Source organism: Myotis nattereri, assembly GCF_964212035.1.
Source record: "Myotis nattereri genome assembly, chromosome: 2".
NCBI classification, from domain to species: Eukaryota; Metazoa; Chordata; class Mammalia; order Chiroptera; family Vespertilionidae; genus Myotis; species Myotis nattereri.
Genome location: NC_138076.1, coordinates 207,142,523 through 207,159,169, shown reverse-complemented (window position 1 = coordinate 207,159,169; position 16,647 = coordinate 207,142,523). Strand labels below are relative to the sequence as shown.

At 48.8% G+C, this 16,647-nt stretch overlaps 1 protein-coding gene across 1 annotated transcript; it reads right to left on the bottom strand.

The window, feature by feature from the left end:
* Positions 1-3,676: 3,676 nt before the first annotated feature.
* APOL5 (apolipoprotein L5) lies at positions 3,677-16,093 on the bottom strand (the record flags this gene model as incomplete). The annotated part of the gene is given in 5 exon segments (XM_081084044.1): positions 3,677-3,826; positions 7,164-7,197; positions 7,199-8,077; positions 9,295-9,415; positions 16,066-16,093. Coding segments are annotated over 5 exon segments (1,212 nt in total).
* Between the last annotated feature and the right edge of the window lie 554 nt (positions 16,094-16,647).

Below are 16,647 nucleotides of genomic sequence, written 5' to 3'. Positions count from 1 at the left end.
GTTTCCAAGTTGATAGGTGTTTCTAAAAACCCTGTTGTCAGGGGTATGGGAAAATAGGGTGCAGTTGACGCAGAGGTACAGGCACGTGGGTGAAGTCTCAAGGCAGGGTCCAGTCCAGCTTGCAGTCCAACATGGGCACCAGGAGCTGAGAGAGTAGGGGCAGACTCTGGGCATTGCCACCACCATCTTCATCATCACAGGACCTTGACAGTATTCCTTTATCTTATTTTTTTCCTCTCTTGACCTCACTTCCTGCCTCGCTCTAGCTGTTGCCCCATTTTTCTGGAAGACTCTTCAGCAAAACTCCTCAAAAGTCTTGTCCTAAGTCTTCAGATTCTTTCCTTCCTCCCTTCAACCCTCCCTCGTCGAGCTCTTTGTCATCTACCGTTCCACCATTCCTGCCCTTATCTAAGTCACCAGTGGCCTCCGCGTTGGTAAATCTGATCAGTGCTCAAACCTCATTGTCCATGACCTCATGTCCTCGAGGCTTCCTTCACTTGGCTCTCTGGACACCCCACTGCTGGTTCCCCCCGAACTCAGTGTCTGAGCCTTCTTGGTCTCCTTCGATAGTCCCTCTCCTCTCATTCTCTACGAGCGAGGTGCCCTGGGTGCTGACCTTGTACACTTACTCTTTTGTACCTAAGCTCACTGCTTAGATAACCCTATCCACACTCACAATTTTAAATATCATTTATTTACAAGTTTATACCTTTGGCCAATATATTGTCGGAGATCCAACATCTTGAGTCTAGATTCATATGCCATTGAATTCTACTCAATATCTCCACTTGCCTGTGTATTGGGCATCTCAAACTTTATCTCCAAACTGAGTTCCTTGATCTCATCTCCCCCCTCACACCCCCGCAACCTGTCCATTGCAGGTAATGGCAACTTGATCAGAGCCAAGTGAAGAAAGACCTAAGGACTCTGAGGTCAAGAACAATGAGGTGTGAGCACTGATCGGATGTAGCAGCATGGAGGCTATTGGTGGATTAGACAAGAGGCAGAATGGTAAGGAACAGAAAACCTTGGCGTTATCCTGGCTTTTCTTTTTCTCTCACACCACACACCCAGTCCATGAGCAAATCCTGTTGGTTCTGCCTTCAGAATACATCCAGAGTCAGACCCCTTCTCACCACCTCCGCTGTTACCACACTGGTTCAAGCCACCGTCCTCTCTCCCACAGATTGTTTTAGTAACTTGCTAACTGGTATCCCTGTGATGGCTTTGCCCCTGTAGTCTTTTCTCAACCCAAGAGCCAGAGTAATGCTGTTAAAATCTCCATTAGATTATGTCACTCCTCTGCTCAAAATCTTCCCATGTTTTCTCACCTCACTAAGAGTAAAAGCCAAATCCTCCCGTAGCCTATAGGACCCTGCACCTTTTGGCCTCACGCTGCCTCTCGGACCTCATCTCCTACCCGCCCTTTGTGCTCCCTGAACCATTACTCTGCTCCTGGCACACCAGGCTCCCTCACCGCCTTCATGTCTTTGCTCAGATATGAGCCTCTCAGAGAGGTTTTCCCTTATAGTCCTATTTTAAATTGCATTTTGCGCACCCTACAGTCTGCATTCTCCTTCCCAGGTTAATTTTTCTCCCTGACATCCATTAGTTTACATTATACTGTATAATATTTAATATGTTTCTTATTTGTTTCTCCCACTATCACCACGAGGATGTAAACCCCATGAAGGCAGGAATTTGTTTTATTTACTGGTTTACCTCTAATGCCTAGAACTATGCCTTTCACATGGTGGGTGTTCAAGTATCTGGGGGGATGGATGGGGATGTGGATGGATGGATGATGGAAGATGGATGTGAATGGATATGGATGGGTGGATGGATGGATGGATATGGATGGATGGATGGATGGATGGATGGATGGATGGATGTGGATAGATGGATGGATGGATATGGGTGAGCGTGGATGGGTGGGTGTGGATGGATGGATGTGGATAGGTTGATTGATGGATGGTTTATGTTAGTGAGGTGACTTCTGTAAAGCACCTAAGGATGGGAGCTTCTTGCCAGGAGAACTAACCATGTGATTGGGAATTAGAACTTTCAGTCCCACCCCCTTAACCTCTAGAGGGGTTGGAGGTTGAATCAGTTGCCAATGGCCAATAAATTCATCAATCGTGCCTATGTAATGAAGCCTCCATTAAACCCAGACAGGGTTCGGAGAGCGTTGGGGAATCAGAATGCTGGCCCTTGCCTCTCTGCCAGGCCCAGCTCCATGAGGACAGCTCCTTTTTTGAGGACTTCGCCCTGTCTCATCTGGCTAGTGATTCATGCCCTTCAGTGTCCTTTGTAATAATCGGTAATCTAGTGAGTGAATGATTTTCCTGAGTTCTGCGAGCCATTCTAGCAAATTAGTCAAATCCAAGGGGGGATCATGAGAACCTCTGACTCGCAGCCAGTCTGTCAGAAGCACCGGTGTCAACTGTGTCACTGACTTGCGATCGGTATATGAGTGGGGCGGCCTTGTGGATGGAGCACTCAACCTGTTGGATCACAGGGTAGACAGTGTCTGAGTTTAACTCAATTCTCAGACACCTTGTTCGTGTCACAGAATTGGTTGTTGGGGAATACTACATACCAGCACACATACTCACAAACATACACATAAATACACACGAACACATACAAACACACACATACACACACCAATACACACACACATTGGGATTGATCCAGAAACCCAAAAGACCAGGCTTCCTTCATTGTCAGCCTTGGCTAACATCACGGGAATGGTCTTCCATGAAAACACCCGTCTTCTCCCACTGAGGCCGCATTTAGCCGTGAGGAGGGGACTGTTCCTGCCAGTGATTTAAGAGGCTAATTTAAGAACAGCAGGCTGTCTTTAATTTTGATGTAAATATTTATAATGTGGGGGTTTTCATTTTACAAAACAGTAATTCGCATAACAGAAAACTTGAAAAGTACAGAAAGGCAAAGAGAAGAAGGGAACAGTAACCACAATTCCCTCTAAATAAAGATAGTTGCAGTGTGACCTCGCTGTATGTGTGTGCATGCACGCGTGCGTGTGTGCTTGTGTGTGTATGTGTGTGTGTGTTTCTACACACAGGCCTGAGAGATGTTTCCTCTGGTTAAACGGTGAAAGGTGAGAAAGTATATAGATAATTTTCATTCTGCTTTCCTCGCCTAACTTGATAAAACAACATTTTCCATGCTAATCCAACTATCGTTTTGATGGCTAATAACAGTCTCTTCCGTGGGTGACTAGCTTGTACTGCACCCGTCTCCTAGTGCTGGAACATTTTAAGGGTGTCCCATTTTTCAGTTATAAATTCTGCTGCTATGAAGTGATAACTTCCTCCCAGTAATGGCCTTTCTCGAATCGCTGCCTTTTCCTTGCCACTGGGAATGTAGACCCTACCTAAGCCTGAGCAACAAAGACTGCGTGCATGGCGTGACTGTAGTGACAGGGTGGGGACCGTGTGAGGAGGGGGGTGGCAGGGGAGCAGAGCGTAGCTTATTGTAAAACAAAGGGTCTTTCCCATTTGATTATAACTGCACTGTGTAGTTACATGCCATTTGGAAAATACACGTGTTCTAAATGTGTCTCAGCCCCAGTCTAAACTGACATGCATATTTAGATCTCCTTGGACTCTAACCCTGTCCGCCCCCACAGAGCGTCTGATCTCTTGCAAATCTAGTCTGGTCCCTGGTATTTCTGGAGTCCCCAGGGGTTACCACAAAGCGCTGCAGGTCTCCTGGCATCCTCTCTGGGTGCCCCGTCGCAGGCAGACCTGTTCCTGGTTGAAGACTCGAATATTGCCTCTGCTGGGGCCAGCCTGACCAGCTAGGGCAAAAGGAGAAGGAAGGAGTTAGTCACTTCCGTGGCATGACTGGGGTCTCACACAGGTTTCCCTGGACGCCCAGCTAGCACAGGAGGTAGTTCTCCCACCTGCACGGCAGCCTCCGATGGTCTGGTTCACAGCTGGGCCCACACGTGCCGGCACACAGGTGCTAAATAGCACTTGTGCTTTGAAGGACTGAATGCCTGGCCCCTCTGGCTGGAAATGCACACAGGCCAGGTGACCGGCAAGGGCACAAGCCCAGAGTGGATGTCCACAGAGCAGAAACAGAAGACACCTGCTTCTCTCACCGCCTGGCGCTTCCTCCCCACCTCCCACTGCCACCCCCTCAACCCCCGCCCTGGGAGAACTCCCCCCCCCCCCCCGCCCCATCCTCCTCATGCCATTCCATTTACCTCTCCTCCTCCTCATTAATGGCTTATCTGGGGTCTGTCCCTCTCCAAGTTCCATGAGGTCAGAGACTGTCTTTTCTCACAGGGTTCTCGGTGCCCTGCAGGCACCTGGCCCGAGCTTGTACTTGCTCCAAGACAGGCAAGGGAAGGGTGGGCAAGACCCTTCAGAATATGAATCCTCGTGTAGAATAGTTTGTCCCTCAAATCTGCCCCTGGGTTATTAAGCAGCTGGAAAATGGACCCAGTGGGTAAAAGGATATGGATGTACAGTAGAACCTCGTTTCTCAAACTTAATCCATTCCAGAAGGCCTTTTAAGAGCGATGTGATCAAAACTGAATCATTTTTTCCCATTAGAAATAATGTAAATTGAATTAATCTGCTCCAGACCCACAAATGATTCCCTGTTTCAACCTTTCTTATATACAGTACCAGAGGCTCGGTGCACGAAATTAGTGCATGGGAGGAGGGTCCCCTCAGCCCAGCCTGCACCCTCTCCAATCCGGGACCCCTCGGGGGATGTCCAGTTGTCGGTTTAAACCAGCAGTTGGACATCCCTCTCACAATCCAGGACTGCTGGCTCCTAACTGCTCACATGCCTGCCTACCTGATCATCCCTAACTGCCCCCCCCTTCCAGCCTGGTCGCCCCCAACTGCCTCCCACCAGCCTGGCTGCCCCCAACTTCCAGCCCCCCCGCTGGCCTGGTCATCCCCAACTGCCCCTGCCTGCTGGCCTAGTTGCCCCCAACTGCCCCCCTCTGCTGACCTGGTTGCCCCTAACTGCCCCCCACCACCAGCCTGATCACCCCTTACTGCCCCCCTGCCAGCCTGGTCACCCCAAATGCCCCCCTGCCAGCCTGGTCACCCCAAATGCCCCCCTGCCAGCCTGGTTGCCCCCAACTGCCCCCCCACCAGCCTGGTCACCCCTTACTGCCCCCCTGCCAGCCTAGTCACCCCCAACTGCCCGCCCCTGCCAGCTTGGTCACCCCATTCAGCCTGCTGTTCAGTCGTTTGGTCATCTCTCACTAACCCCCCTGCCGGCCTGGTCGCCCCATTCAGCCTGCTGTTCAGTTGTTTGGTCATCTCTCACTAACCCCCCTGCCGGCCTGGTCGCCCCATTCAGCCTGCTGTTCAGTCGTTTGGTCATCTCTCACTAACCCCCCTGCCGGCCTGGTCGCCCCATTCAGCCTGCTGTTCAGTTGTCCATCTGGTCCTTTAGGCTGTGACGGCCCCTGGCTTTTTATATATTAGGCTATGTCTAATATACTGTTTCATTTATAAACACTTCTTCTCTTAAATTTATCAAACCACCCCCTACTAATCTTAAAGGAATTTTTTATATATCACTGCCTCTGAAATGCGACCAATCACAGGCTAACTGCTTTTCGTTTATCCAATCCACAACAGTTTTTCTACCTATTCAGTTGCCTGTGATTGCTGTTTTGTGAGCACTTTCACACCCTTAGCAACATTAGCATTAGCTAATTGATGCCTCTTTATTTTATTTTTTAAATATATTTTTATTGATTTCAGAGAGGAAGGGAGAGGGAGGGAGAGAGAAACATCAATGATGAGATAGAATCTGGTGATTGAGTCTGCAGCCGGGCACATGCCCTTGACCAGAACTGAACTGGGACCCTTCAGTCTGCTGGCTGATGCTCTATCCTCCGCATCAAAGCAGCCTAGGCTGATGGCTTCTTTATGTTTTAAAATTATGCTAATTGCCAGCAACCAAAGCATTCCCTCCTTTGCCTGTTGCCTGCCAGCAGCAGCCTTTTGGCATGCTGATACCTCACTTGAAAGGTTTGTCTGTTCGAAAATGGAAGTTTTGATCCACAAGGGGGACTTTTTTCTGTGAGCAACTTGGCCTGGAACCAGGTTGTTGGAGATGGGAGACGTTCGAGAAACGAGGTTCGATTGTAGAGGAATGGGAAGAAAGCCCCTCCCTTTAAAACAGGGGGTCCCAAACTTGCCACACGCAGAACCACTAGGAGAGCCTTTGAAATGTCCAAAGCCCGGGTCCTACCCCACATCAGTTAGACCCACTCATCGGTGTGTGTTAAAGCTTCCTAGGTGATTTCAACATGCAGACGAGATTGGGAACACTTTCTTCGTCCTTGACCCCGTCACTGGCCCCAATTAATGGGTCAATGAATGAACTAATGAGTGAATGAATGAATGAATGAATTTATGAGCCTTACAGTCTTCTGTGTCTCTTTCCAGCGTCTCAGGCAGTGGCCTTGCTACCTAGCCCCATCCCACCCTCTCTGTAGAATTAAGGAGGAATTTTGAAATTCTGCTTCATTTTCCTGATAGTCGTTTTCATTTTCTACAAATAGATAGTTATGTTTCTGAATAAGAGAGTCTAGGAATACAAACTCCTTTTCAAGTAACGATCCTTTCTCGACTCATTTGAAGTGTCGCCTTTATCATGAAATGCCAGACTCACATCATTCAACACAACTAGGGCGTACCTGCCGTGTGCCCAGCACTACTCACCCGCCGCCCCCAGGGGGCGCTCTGCAGAAAGACAGCCAGCCAGCACCTAACAAACAGGTGATTTCAGAAATGCATTGTCAGCCCTAACCGGTTTGACTCAGTGGATAAAGTGTTGGCCTGCGGACTCAAGAGTCCCAGGTTTGATTCCGGTCAAGGGCATGTACCTTGGTTGCGGGCACATCGGAGATGTGCAAGAGGCAGCTGATTGGTGTTTCTCTCTCATTGATGTTTCTAACTCTCTATCCCTTTTCCTTCCTCTCGGTAAAAAATCAAAATATATTAAAAAAAAAAAAAAAGAAATGCATGGTCAGCGCTTTGGGAGAAAAGCACGGGATGCTGGAAATAGCAGGAGGGGCCACATTCAAGGGAGGAGTGTGGGAAAGTCCTCCCTGGAAAAGGCAGTTGTGATTATGAGCCTATTACCATGCCTACCTGGTTAGCATCCCCACTCATCCTCCGCGGCCTTGCCCTGGTTCAGTGACGAGCTCCTCTCCAGCTTCTGGATGGTCAGCTCATAGTGCTGGGACTGCTGGTCCAGCTCCTGCTCCAGCTCCCAGGCGAGCATCCTCAATTCCTTGGCCATCTCCGTCCTTGCCCCCTCTTCCAGGTGTCTCCAGTTCTCCTGGATGCTTCTCAAGTCATGCATGAGCAAGAAGCCAGCCCCAGCTACGCTCAGCATCAGGGCACCGCGGGTCATAGCCAGAGCAGGCGCCCCTGCCGCTCTCTGCACCCCTGTGGCCCTCCAGAAGGGCACACGCCTTGTGGCCACGAAGTTCCTGACCCTCTCAATGAAGCCGGGGTTGGCCTGGGCCCTCTGGAAGGCACGAAGCTGCCTGATGCTCCCGAGAGTGTTAACACATTTCTGAACAAAAATTCCTTTAGAGGAATGTATCTCTTCACCGGTTCCAGCCTCCGGGTCTGTGGGGAGACTCACCAGTCTGCTGGCTCTGTCTCTTGCTGCCGAATTGCTCCTATTATCTAAGACACTTGTCAAAATGTTGGTGGCAGCAGCTGCTAACCCCAGGCTCTGCCCTGCTGCTGAGAGTAGCAGGCTCCCTCCTGTTGTCACCAGTGCCAGGGCCACACCCAGGATGGTCATGACGGCGGACACTGCCCCCGAAGAGCTGGCCACCAGGCTGGTCTTGGTGAGCATCTTGTGGGTTGTGTCCACTTGGTCTGTGATGCTGCGAAGTTCGCTGATAGTGTTTTCCAGCTTATGCTTCTGCAAGGGAAACTCTCGGAGAAACATCATCTCCTCCTGGGACAGGTTCCCAGATGGCCCGAACCCTTCCTCCTGTCGCGTCAGCTCCCGGACCACTATATAGTACAGCGCGTCGGCTTCATCCCTGCGGGCAGAAACAGCACACGCATGTTTTCCCAGCCTGAGGCTGAAGACTTCTAGGTCACCTCAGGTCTCGAACGCACTCAGGGAGCAGCGCCCTGGGAATCAAGGTACAATTGGGGAGCAGTGTGACAGAGGGTGGCCCTCGGGCCTGGCCCCCTTGCCAGCAGGAGCTGGTGGTGCGAGCCCTCTGCACGGCCTGACTGGCTGTGACACCGATGTGATGAATCAGACACAATATAAACGCATCACTGGCTTTCATCACCAAATCTTTTCTTAATAAACATACCTCTGTGCGTAATTTGTGCATCTGTACAGGCTGTGAGCAGGTCTGTCCTGGGAAATAGAGCCTTACGAGCCTGTGGAAGCCATGTTTCCATTTCCATTTTTTCTATTTAAAGGGGATCTTCCTGGAAATTGTGGCTGCTTCTGGGGAGGGAGCGGGAACCTGGGGCCAAAGCTTGAGGGACACTTACTTTTTACTGTTTGCCCTTCTGTTCCTTTCAAGTTTTGTATCATGTACATGTATTAGATGTATATTAAAAATGGTAAAATAACCTATATTCTAAAAAAAAAGGTGGGGGGACCTGCAGGGAGACACCAAATATCACCTCTCCCCTAGGGGAGGGCTCATGGCCATTCACTCCGACACGCGTGTATTTTGGAAACTGGAAGTAAATTTCTAACAGAGCGTGGCCGTGCTTGGGAACAGCGGGTTCTACTCCGCTCGCGTGTTAACGGGCCAGGAGAGGCGCCTTGTCTTTCAGGATGTGGGGCTTCCAAAGTGGACACCGTGGGCCTGTGCCGGATGCTGCAGTCGACTTCCTACAACTCGTGAGAGTCTGACTTGTATGGCTCTCAGGTTCGTTCCACGGACGGGGTGTGGGTTTAGATATTGGAGGGTGTGTCTGTGGGAAAGGAAAACCCGACTGAGCCCAAGCAGCCCCAAGGCCCCAGAGGAACTGTTGACAATGGCGTTGGAGCCCTCTGCTCCCCGGCAAGGCCATCAGCAGCCTCAGGTAGACCGGCCAGCTGACCCCTCCCCAGGGAAGCAGGAGTGGCTTCCGACATCCTTCCCCATCAAGTCACTGCATGCCAGGTGTGTGCCAGATGCCGTTCCCGGTGCTGGAATTCCGGCAGCGAGCACACCAGCCCAGTCCCTGCCCTCACAGAACTCTCACTCTGGTGATTTCACCCCAGACATCGCTGTTCTGGGATTACCTTTCCAAGCAAAGTTGCTCCATCACCGTCTCCCAAGCCTGCCAATCAGAGAGGAGCCAGTGTATGTCTTCTCTGGTCATGGTGGCTAGACCGTCAACGATGCTCTGGTGAAGTAGACCATCTAATTATAACATTTGGGAATAAAATAAGCAAAATTAGAATACATCAAGAATTGTAATGTCTCACAAGTTGCACATCATTTTTTGCCTAATGATTTTCAAACAAACAAACTGACAATGCCCAGAGCTAACTAGGATGTAGTCAAACTGGGCATCTCTTAGGTTTCTGGTGGCTGTTGAATTTTTGCTATCACATATTTAGTCACAAGAATCTTTTGCTAATCATCCAATACCCATCAATAGGCACCAAGATGATCAGGGCCATTTTATTTATAATATTGCAAACTCAGAAGCAAGCGAGCGTGCATTCCGTCCAGCCCACTGCATCTACCGTCCCAGAAGGATTGTCTGGTCCCTGCTCAACCCTTCCTGAGTTGAGGAGTTGGTTAGTTGTCTGTTCAACCAGGTCGGTGTTGGGCAGCAGACTATGTCACCCCGAAGATGCCTCTTTGATCACCCAACATTTTGAGCTGTAGGCACTTGTAAAGCAGCAATGCAGGAGGCTTTCTCTGAGCTCCCCTCACCTGCCTCCGGACAGATCCTCCAAAAGGCAGTTGGCTTTCCTGCGTCCCCTTCCCGGAGTGTCAACAACCAGGGAGGTTGACTCTTGTCACAGGAGAGGAGACTTGAAGTTGACACCACACCCAGGCACACTTTGTCACAAATTATCATACCTCCCCGCTATTCTTCCAAGGATCCTTCATCTTTCCTAAAACAATTATTTACTCCCCTCAAGGAGGCCTGCGTCCCCTCCCTTTTCTCTATGAAAATGGTACTTAAGACTGAATTCAAAGCCTCCTTAGGGAGTTACTCATTTTCCCCTGGGTTTCACCCATTTGTTCATGAAGAATATGTACCAATGAACTTTTCTTTTTTTCTGGTTGTTCTTTTATTACAAGGGTCTCAGATAAGAACGCAGAAGGGTAGAAGAAAAATTATTTTTCCTCCCCTCCATAGATAATGTTGCATAGCTACACTTGCTTAGAATCTCTTATGCTGCAGCTTCCTGTGTTGTTCAGAAATCACCCCCAATACTTTTGATTTTTTTCATTTACTTCCAGTAATTTTTCAAATGCATATTCTTGTTCATGTGGCTTTCATAGCATGCTATAACTGTGTCTGTTATTTTTTAAATGTAATATTGTAGGACAAGTATTGTCCATATTGCTACACCGTTGTCAGATGAGTATTTTTGACTAGAGGCCCAGTGCACGAAATTCATGCACAAGGGGGGGTTTCCCCTCAGCCCAGCCTGTATCCTCTCCAATCCAGGATCCCTCTCACAATCCTGGATCACTGGCTCCTAATCACTCACCTGTCTGCCTGCCTGGTTGCCCCTAACTGCCTTCCCCCCGCTGGCCTGATCACCCCTCACTGCTTCTGCTTGCTGGCCTGACTGCCCCTAACTGCCCCCCTGCCGGCCTGGTCACCCCCAACTGCCTCCTCCCTACCAGACTGGTCACTCCTAACTGCCCCCACCACTGGCCTGGTCACCCCAAACTGCCTCCCTCTGCCAGCCTGGTCACCCCTAACTGTCCCCCTGCCGCCAACCTGGTCTCCCCCAACTGCTCCCCCTGCTGGCCTAATCACCCCTCACTGCCTCCCCACCAGCCTAATCACCCCCAACTGCCCCCCCTGCTGGCCTGGTCACCCCCAAGTGCCCCCCTCTGCCAGCCTGGTCACCCCTCATAGACCCCAGCTGGCCTGGTTGCCCCACACAGCCTGCTGTTCAATAGTTTGGTCGTCCCTCACTAACCCCCCTGCCGGCCTGGTGGTAGGCAGCCATCTTGTGATGGTGTGAGGGTTAATTTGCATATTACATCTTTATTATATAGGATGACTCTGCTCTTTCATCAAGAGGGGCCAGCCTTGAGCAACATCGAACAGACTCAAACTACAGCAGGAAGGCTGGGGAGGGTTGCGGGGGTGGGGTAAGAGATCAAAGGACTTGTATGCGTGCGTATAAGCATAACCAATGGACACAAGACACTGGGGGGTAGAGAAGGACAGGGGGATGGCAAGGGGGAGGGGGAAAGTAGACATATGTACTACTCTTTGTAATATTTTAAGCAATGAAACAAAATTTAAAAAAAAAAAAAGAGGGGCCTGCCTTCATGTTTATAGACACACTCCCTTCTGCGACACAGTGGGGTCTTCATGTGTTTGTCAGCCATGTGAGTCCTTCACACATGATGGCACTGACCCTGTCCTGGCTACTGTCTCCACATTGGCTAGTGACTGGGCCAGAGATTGGCTCCCACGCCCACCTCTGCTTTCTGGCTGCTTGCAGTTCTGCGTGCAGGGCCTGGGGAGCTGCTTATATTTCTAGTTAAACTTGAGGAAGGAAGTTTCTTGCTGTTATCGTATGGACAAACATGTGCCTTTGAGAAGGATAGATCCTGCTGCATGCCCTCCGACCCAGCGGGGCAATATGGCCTCTCCGGAGGCTCTGCTCTCTCTTCCCTTTAAGTAAGACTTGTCGCTGCTTCACATTCCATGCCAACGCTGTTTCCTACTGTCTCTTACTATTGTGTCTTCTAACTTGTGCGGGTTACTCTGTAGAAACAGTATTCATTCTTCATACTCCTCTGGGCTTCACTGAATTAGTGAAGTAAATGAATAACTCATGAATACATAGTGTTGGGTTTCTTTCCTATTTTTTTCAATACTTCTTTTTCTTATTTTGGTTCCATATCTCATTAGGCTAGCTTGAATTCTTAAATTATTTAATTTTATGAAATTGACTCCAGTATTTTACTGTTGGCAGTTGGTTTACAAAAACACTCTTAGACCTAAGGCAGTACGTTTCATTCCTATATTTCCGTATTTCTATTAGGATGAGGTGCTGAGTTTTTAGACTCTGATGAGATTATCATAATTTTCCTCTTTTATTTATCCCATGAGTATAGTGTATTATGTGCATAAATTTCCTAATATTGAGTTACTCTTAAATTCCATGGAAACCATTGCAGATTTTTGCATCAGTATATTACAGATTTATATGTTCTAGTATTGTATTCATTATGTTTGTCTTAGAGTCATAAATGATATTGAGCTATAGTTTTCTTTCCTGAAAACTTCGTAGAATATAGGTAATAACACATTTCTGGAACAATTTATATGACATGAAAGTTGCTTGTTTTCTGAAATTCTAAAAGAGCTTGCAGGTTTCTTTCTGTTTGCCACATCTTCCTGGGATGCTTTTAATTTTTTAAAGTTTTTAATGTGAGTAATAAACATGACTCCATTTCTCTTCACTGAGCCTGAAACCTGTCTCTCCCACCCTCCCCCACACCTGTCCTTTTTAAAAAAATATATTTTTTTATTTATTTCAGAGAGGAAGAAGAAGAGAGAGGCAGAGACAGAAACATCAATGATGGGAGAGAATCATTGACCCACTGCCTCCTGCATGCACCACACTGGGGATTGAGCCCACCGCCTGGGCATGTGCCCTGACTGGGAATTGAACCATGGCCTCGGGAATCAAACTCTTCGACGGTGAGCCATGCCAGCTTGAAGAGTAAAGAAGCAATAACAAGCCCAGCGGCAGTGCTCAGTGGTTGAGTGTCAACCTATGAACCAGGAGGTCAGGGTTCGATTCCCAGTCAAGGCACATGCCCGGGTTGTGGGCTTGACCCCCGATCATGCAGGAGGCAGCCAATCAATGATTCTCTCTCCTCACTGATGTTTCTATCTCTCTTTCCCTCTTCCTTCCTCTCTAAAATAAATAAAAATATCTTTTTTAAAAAAAGAAACATAGCATTAAAAAAGAAGAAGAAGCAATAACAAAATCCCTGCTCTGTCAAACTGCACTTGGTTCTCATTTTCCATAAACAGGGATTTCTCATGTTCTTTGGAAAGGTGTTTCACAGAAGAAAGACAATGGCCGATAAACACATGAAAAGATGTTTAACATCATGAGACGCCAGAAAATGCAAATGCAGACCACAGCGAGACGCCACTCATTGGTCACTTTGGCAGAAGTAAAAAGGATTCCGGGAGCATCCTGCGCTGAGAGAGGGGAGGGTGTGTTCTCAGACACGTGGCTGGAGCCTGGAATAGAAGCCTTTGGGAGGACGGTTTGGAATGTCAGGTAACATAACGTACACAGGCCCGAAACTCGGCACCACCCTGTAGGCATTCATGCCACGCAAACACACTGGCGTGTACACAGAGACACATGCAAGGCTGCCCACCAGGTCCTTGAAGTGGTGAAAACAAGTGGGCACAATTTGAAATATCCATGTAGGGAAAGTACACCGATATGAGATAAAGGCTTAGGATGTGAAAACGAACGAGGTAAATCTACCCAAACTGACGGGGAATGAGGCCTCGGATATATTAAGTTAAAGGAAGGGGAGTGAAGAATATGATCCTGATTTCTTTTTAAGTATTATCTATGTGGTATAGGACTAAGGAAACATTCTGGAAGGATTCACCAAACATGCTACTTTTGTAATAAAAACCATTAAAATAAAAGAATTCAATAATAAGGCATCTTCATTCCTCATTCTTTATCATAAATCTCCAACTCCTACAGGGGGTGCTGGTGAGCACATGGAAAGACACAAAAGGATCTGTACTAATAATAGAGGAATATACAAATGGTCCGGGATGCCATCACACTAACAGTAACGACAAAACAGCAGGCTGCATGGGGCGACAAGGCCGGCAGAGGGGTTAAGTGAGGGACGACCAAATGACTGAACAGCAGGGATCTGAGGCTGCATGGCACCAGGCCGGAGCAGGGGACCTCAGGCTGCACTCCCCGTTCGGAGGAGCTTGATGGTGGACCTCAGGCCATGCTCCCTGCCCAGTGGGGCTTGACAGGGGACTTCAGGCCACACCCCCCACCCTGGCACCAGGTTGTGGTACTTCAGGCCATGATCCCCGCCCCAGCACTGGGGCTAGGGGACCTGAGGCTGTGCCCCCGCCTCCGGTGCTGGGGCCAGGGGACCTAAGGCTGTGCTCCCCCACTCGGCAGGACCTGAGGCTGCACCCCTTGCCTGGAGGGGCTTGATGGGGGCGGGGCCAGCTGGGTCTGGGTCTCGCCCAGTGGGGATGGGGCCGGCCGGGTCTGGGTCTCGTGCAATTTCGAGGCACGGGCAGGTAGGCGGAGACTTGACTCTGGGTCCTGTGGTGCTCCCCAGACTCTGACAAGAGGGAGATTTTCATATACATTTTACTAATTTTCTTTCATCTCTGGCACTTCTATTATAGAGAAAGGGCAAATAGCAATATTAAGATATTTCCTCTAATGAATTCCCTTTTAACGCGCACAAATTTCATGCACTGGGCCACTAGTTTTAAATATGAATACTGTTATCTTTTAAAAATGTACACACGACATGTTTTTCTAAACTGTTATTTTGGCCCTCTGCATTATCTTTATTTCAGGATATCTCTTGTTTGCAAAAAATTATTCAAATCTGATTTTGACTCAATTTGATACCATCTACTTATTACTGCTATTAATGGTTGTTCTTTATTGCCATTGCTCCACTTTGATGTGAGGCACATTAGCTGAGGAGTTCTGCTTTTTGTTTCTTTTCTCTGCCCAGACAGGCCCAGTGTAGGGCTCGCCGAGTGCTGGCAGTGGCCCCTCGACGGCTCCGGGAGGGCGGGTGTCTGCCTACCTATCTCCACTGTCCCTTGCAGAGGGCACATTAGCTAAAGGCTCAGAGTTCATGACACCAAGTTGTTTATGTTGAAAGTCATAGCTGACTCTCTCCCCTGTTCTGGCCTAGAACAGATCCTGGGGGGCGGCGGGGGGGGGGGCGGGACTCCACTTTATCTGGGGGAGGGCTATGTGGGGAGTGAATGGCCTGAGGCTGGCAAAGCAGAGGGAAACCGGGTCTCCGCAAAAACCGAGCCGTTCCTTCCAGTGGGAGCCTTTGGCATTTATACCTGGATTAGACGTCAACAGAACCCTGACTGGTGTTTCATCACTTTCATGAACCATCATGTTCCATATCCCATCACATTTCTGTAGTTAAAAGTGAATCTTCCAGGCCTAGCCGGTTTGGCTCAGTGGGTAGAGCGTGGCCCTGCGGACCCAAGGGTCCGGCTGTAATCCCGGCCAAGGGCAAGTACCTGTGTTGCAGGCTCTTCCCTGGCCAAGGCCCTGGTCAGGGTGTGTGCAGGAGGCAACCAATCCATGTGTTTCTCTCATATCCATGTTTCTCCCTGCCTTTCCCTCTCTCTTCCACTCTCCCTAAAACCCAATGGAAAAATATCCTCAGATGAGGATTTTTTTTTTTTTTAAGTGAGTCTTCCTCTGGGAAAGCTCATAAAATCACATTATCTGGGAGAAGGAATAACGAACCTTCTGGCCTCGCCTCGCCTCATCTCCCAAAGAGGGCACCGTCCTCCCTGCTTGGTTTAGACTCCCTGGCACGAGGGACACGCCTGGCACAGGTGGACGCCCCTGTGTCCGAAGCCAGTGCAGTGATGCACACGGCCCTGCCCTCTCCGTCCTCTCTCCTCCCACGAGAAGGGAGGCCCACACAAAACAGCAGCCAACATAAGGTCTCCACAAACCTATTAACTCAACAATAATAAAAACAACCAACAAAACGTTAGTTTTGTGCTTTGCGAAAACCCCTCCGCTTTAACAGGGGCTTTCCCCCTAAAATCTGTAGCCATTGCCCACCTTTTCCGAAATCTGCAATTACCGGCATCCTGTCCCCTTGTCCTCCCAAAGCTTTGCTCCCGTCGCTTTCGGCATCCTTTTTACCTATTTGACCTACTCTTTTTTTTTTTAACCTATTCTTCCTAGTTTCTAATAGATGGTGCTTCTATCATTTTTGCTGCTCTTGGACAATTGCCAAGAGAAGAGAAACTGATAACTTGGTCCATTCATCTTCACCCCAAGAGTTCACACAGAACGCTCTGGGCAATACAAGTCAAAACCACAGTGAGCTACCACCTCACCCCATTAGGATGCCTACTATAAAAATCCAAAGCACACAGAAAGTAACAAGTGCTGATGAGATTGTGGAGACATTGAAACCCTGGTGCACTGCTTGTGAGAATATAAAATGGTATAGCCACTGCCAACACTACGGAGGTTACTAAAAAAATTAAAGATAGCATTACCATATGATCCAGCAATTTCACTTCTGGGAACACACCCAAAATGATTGAACGTAGATATGACAGATATGATATGTGTGCGTCCATGTTCATAGCAGCCTTATTCACAATAGCTAAAAGGTAGAAACAGCCCAAAAGT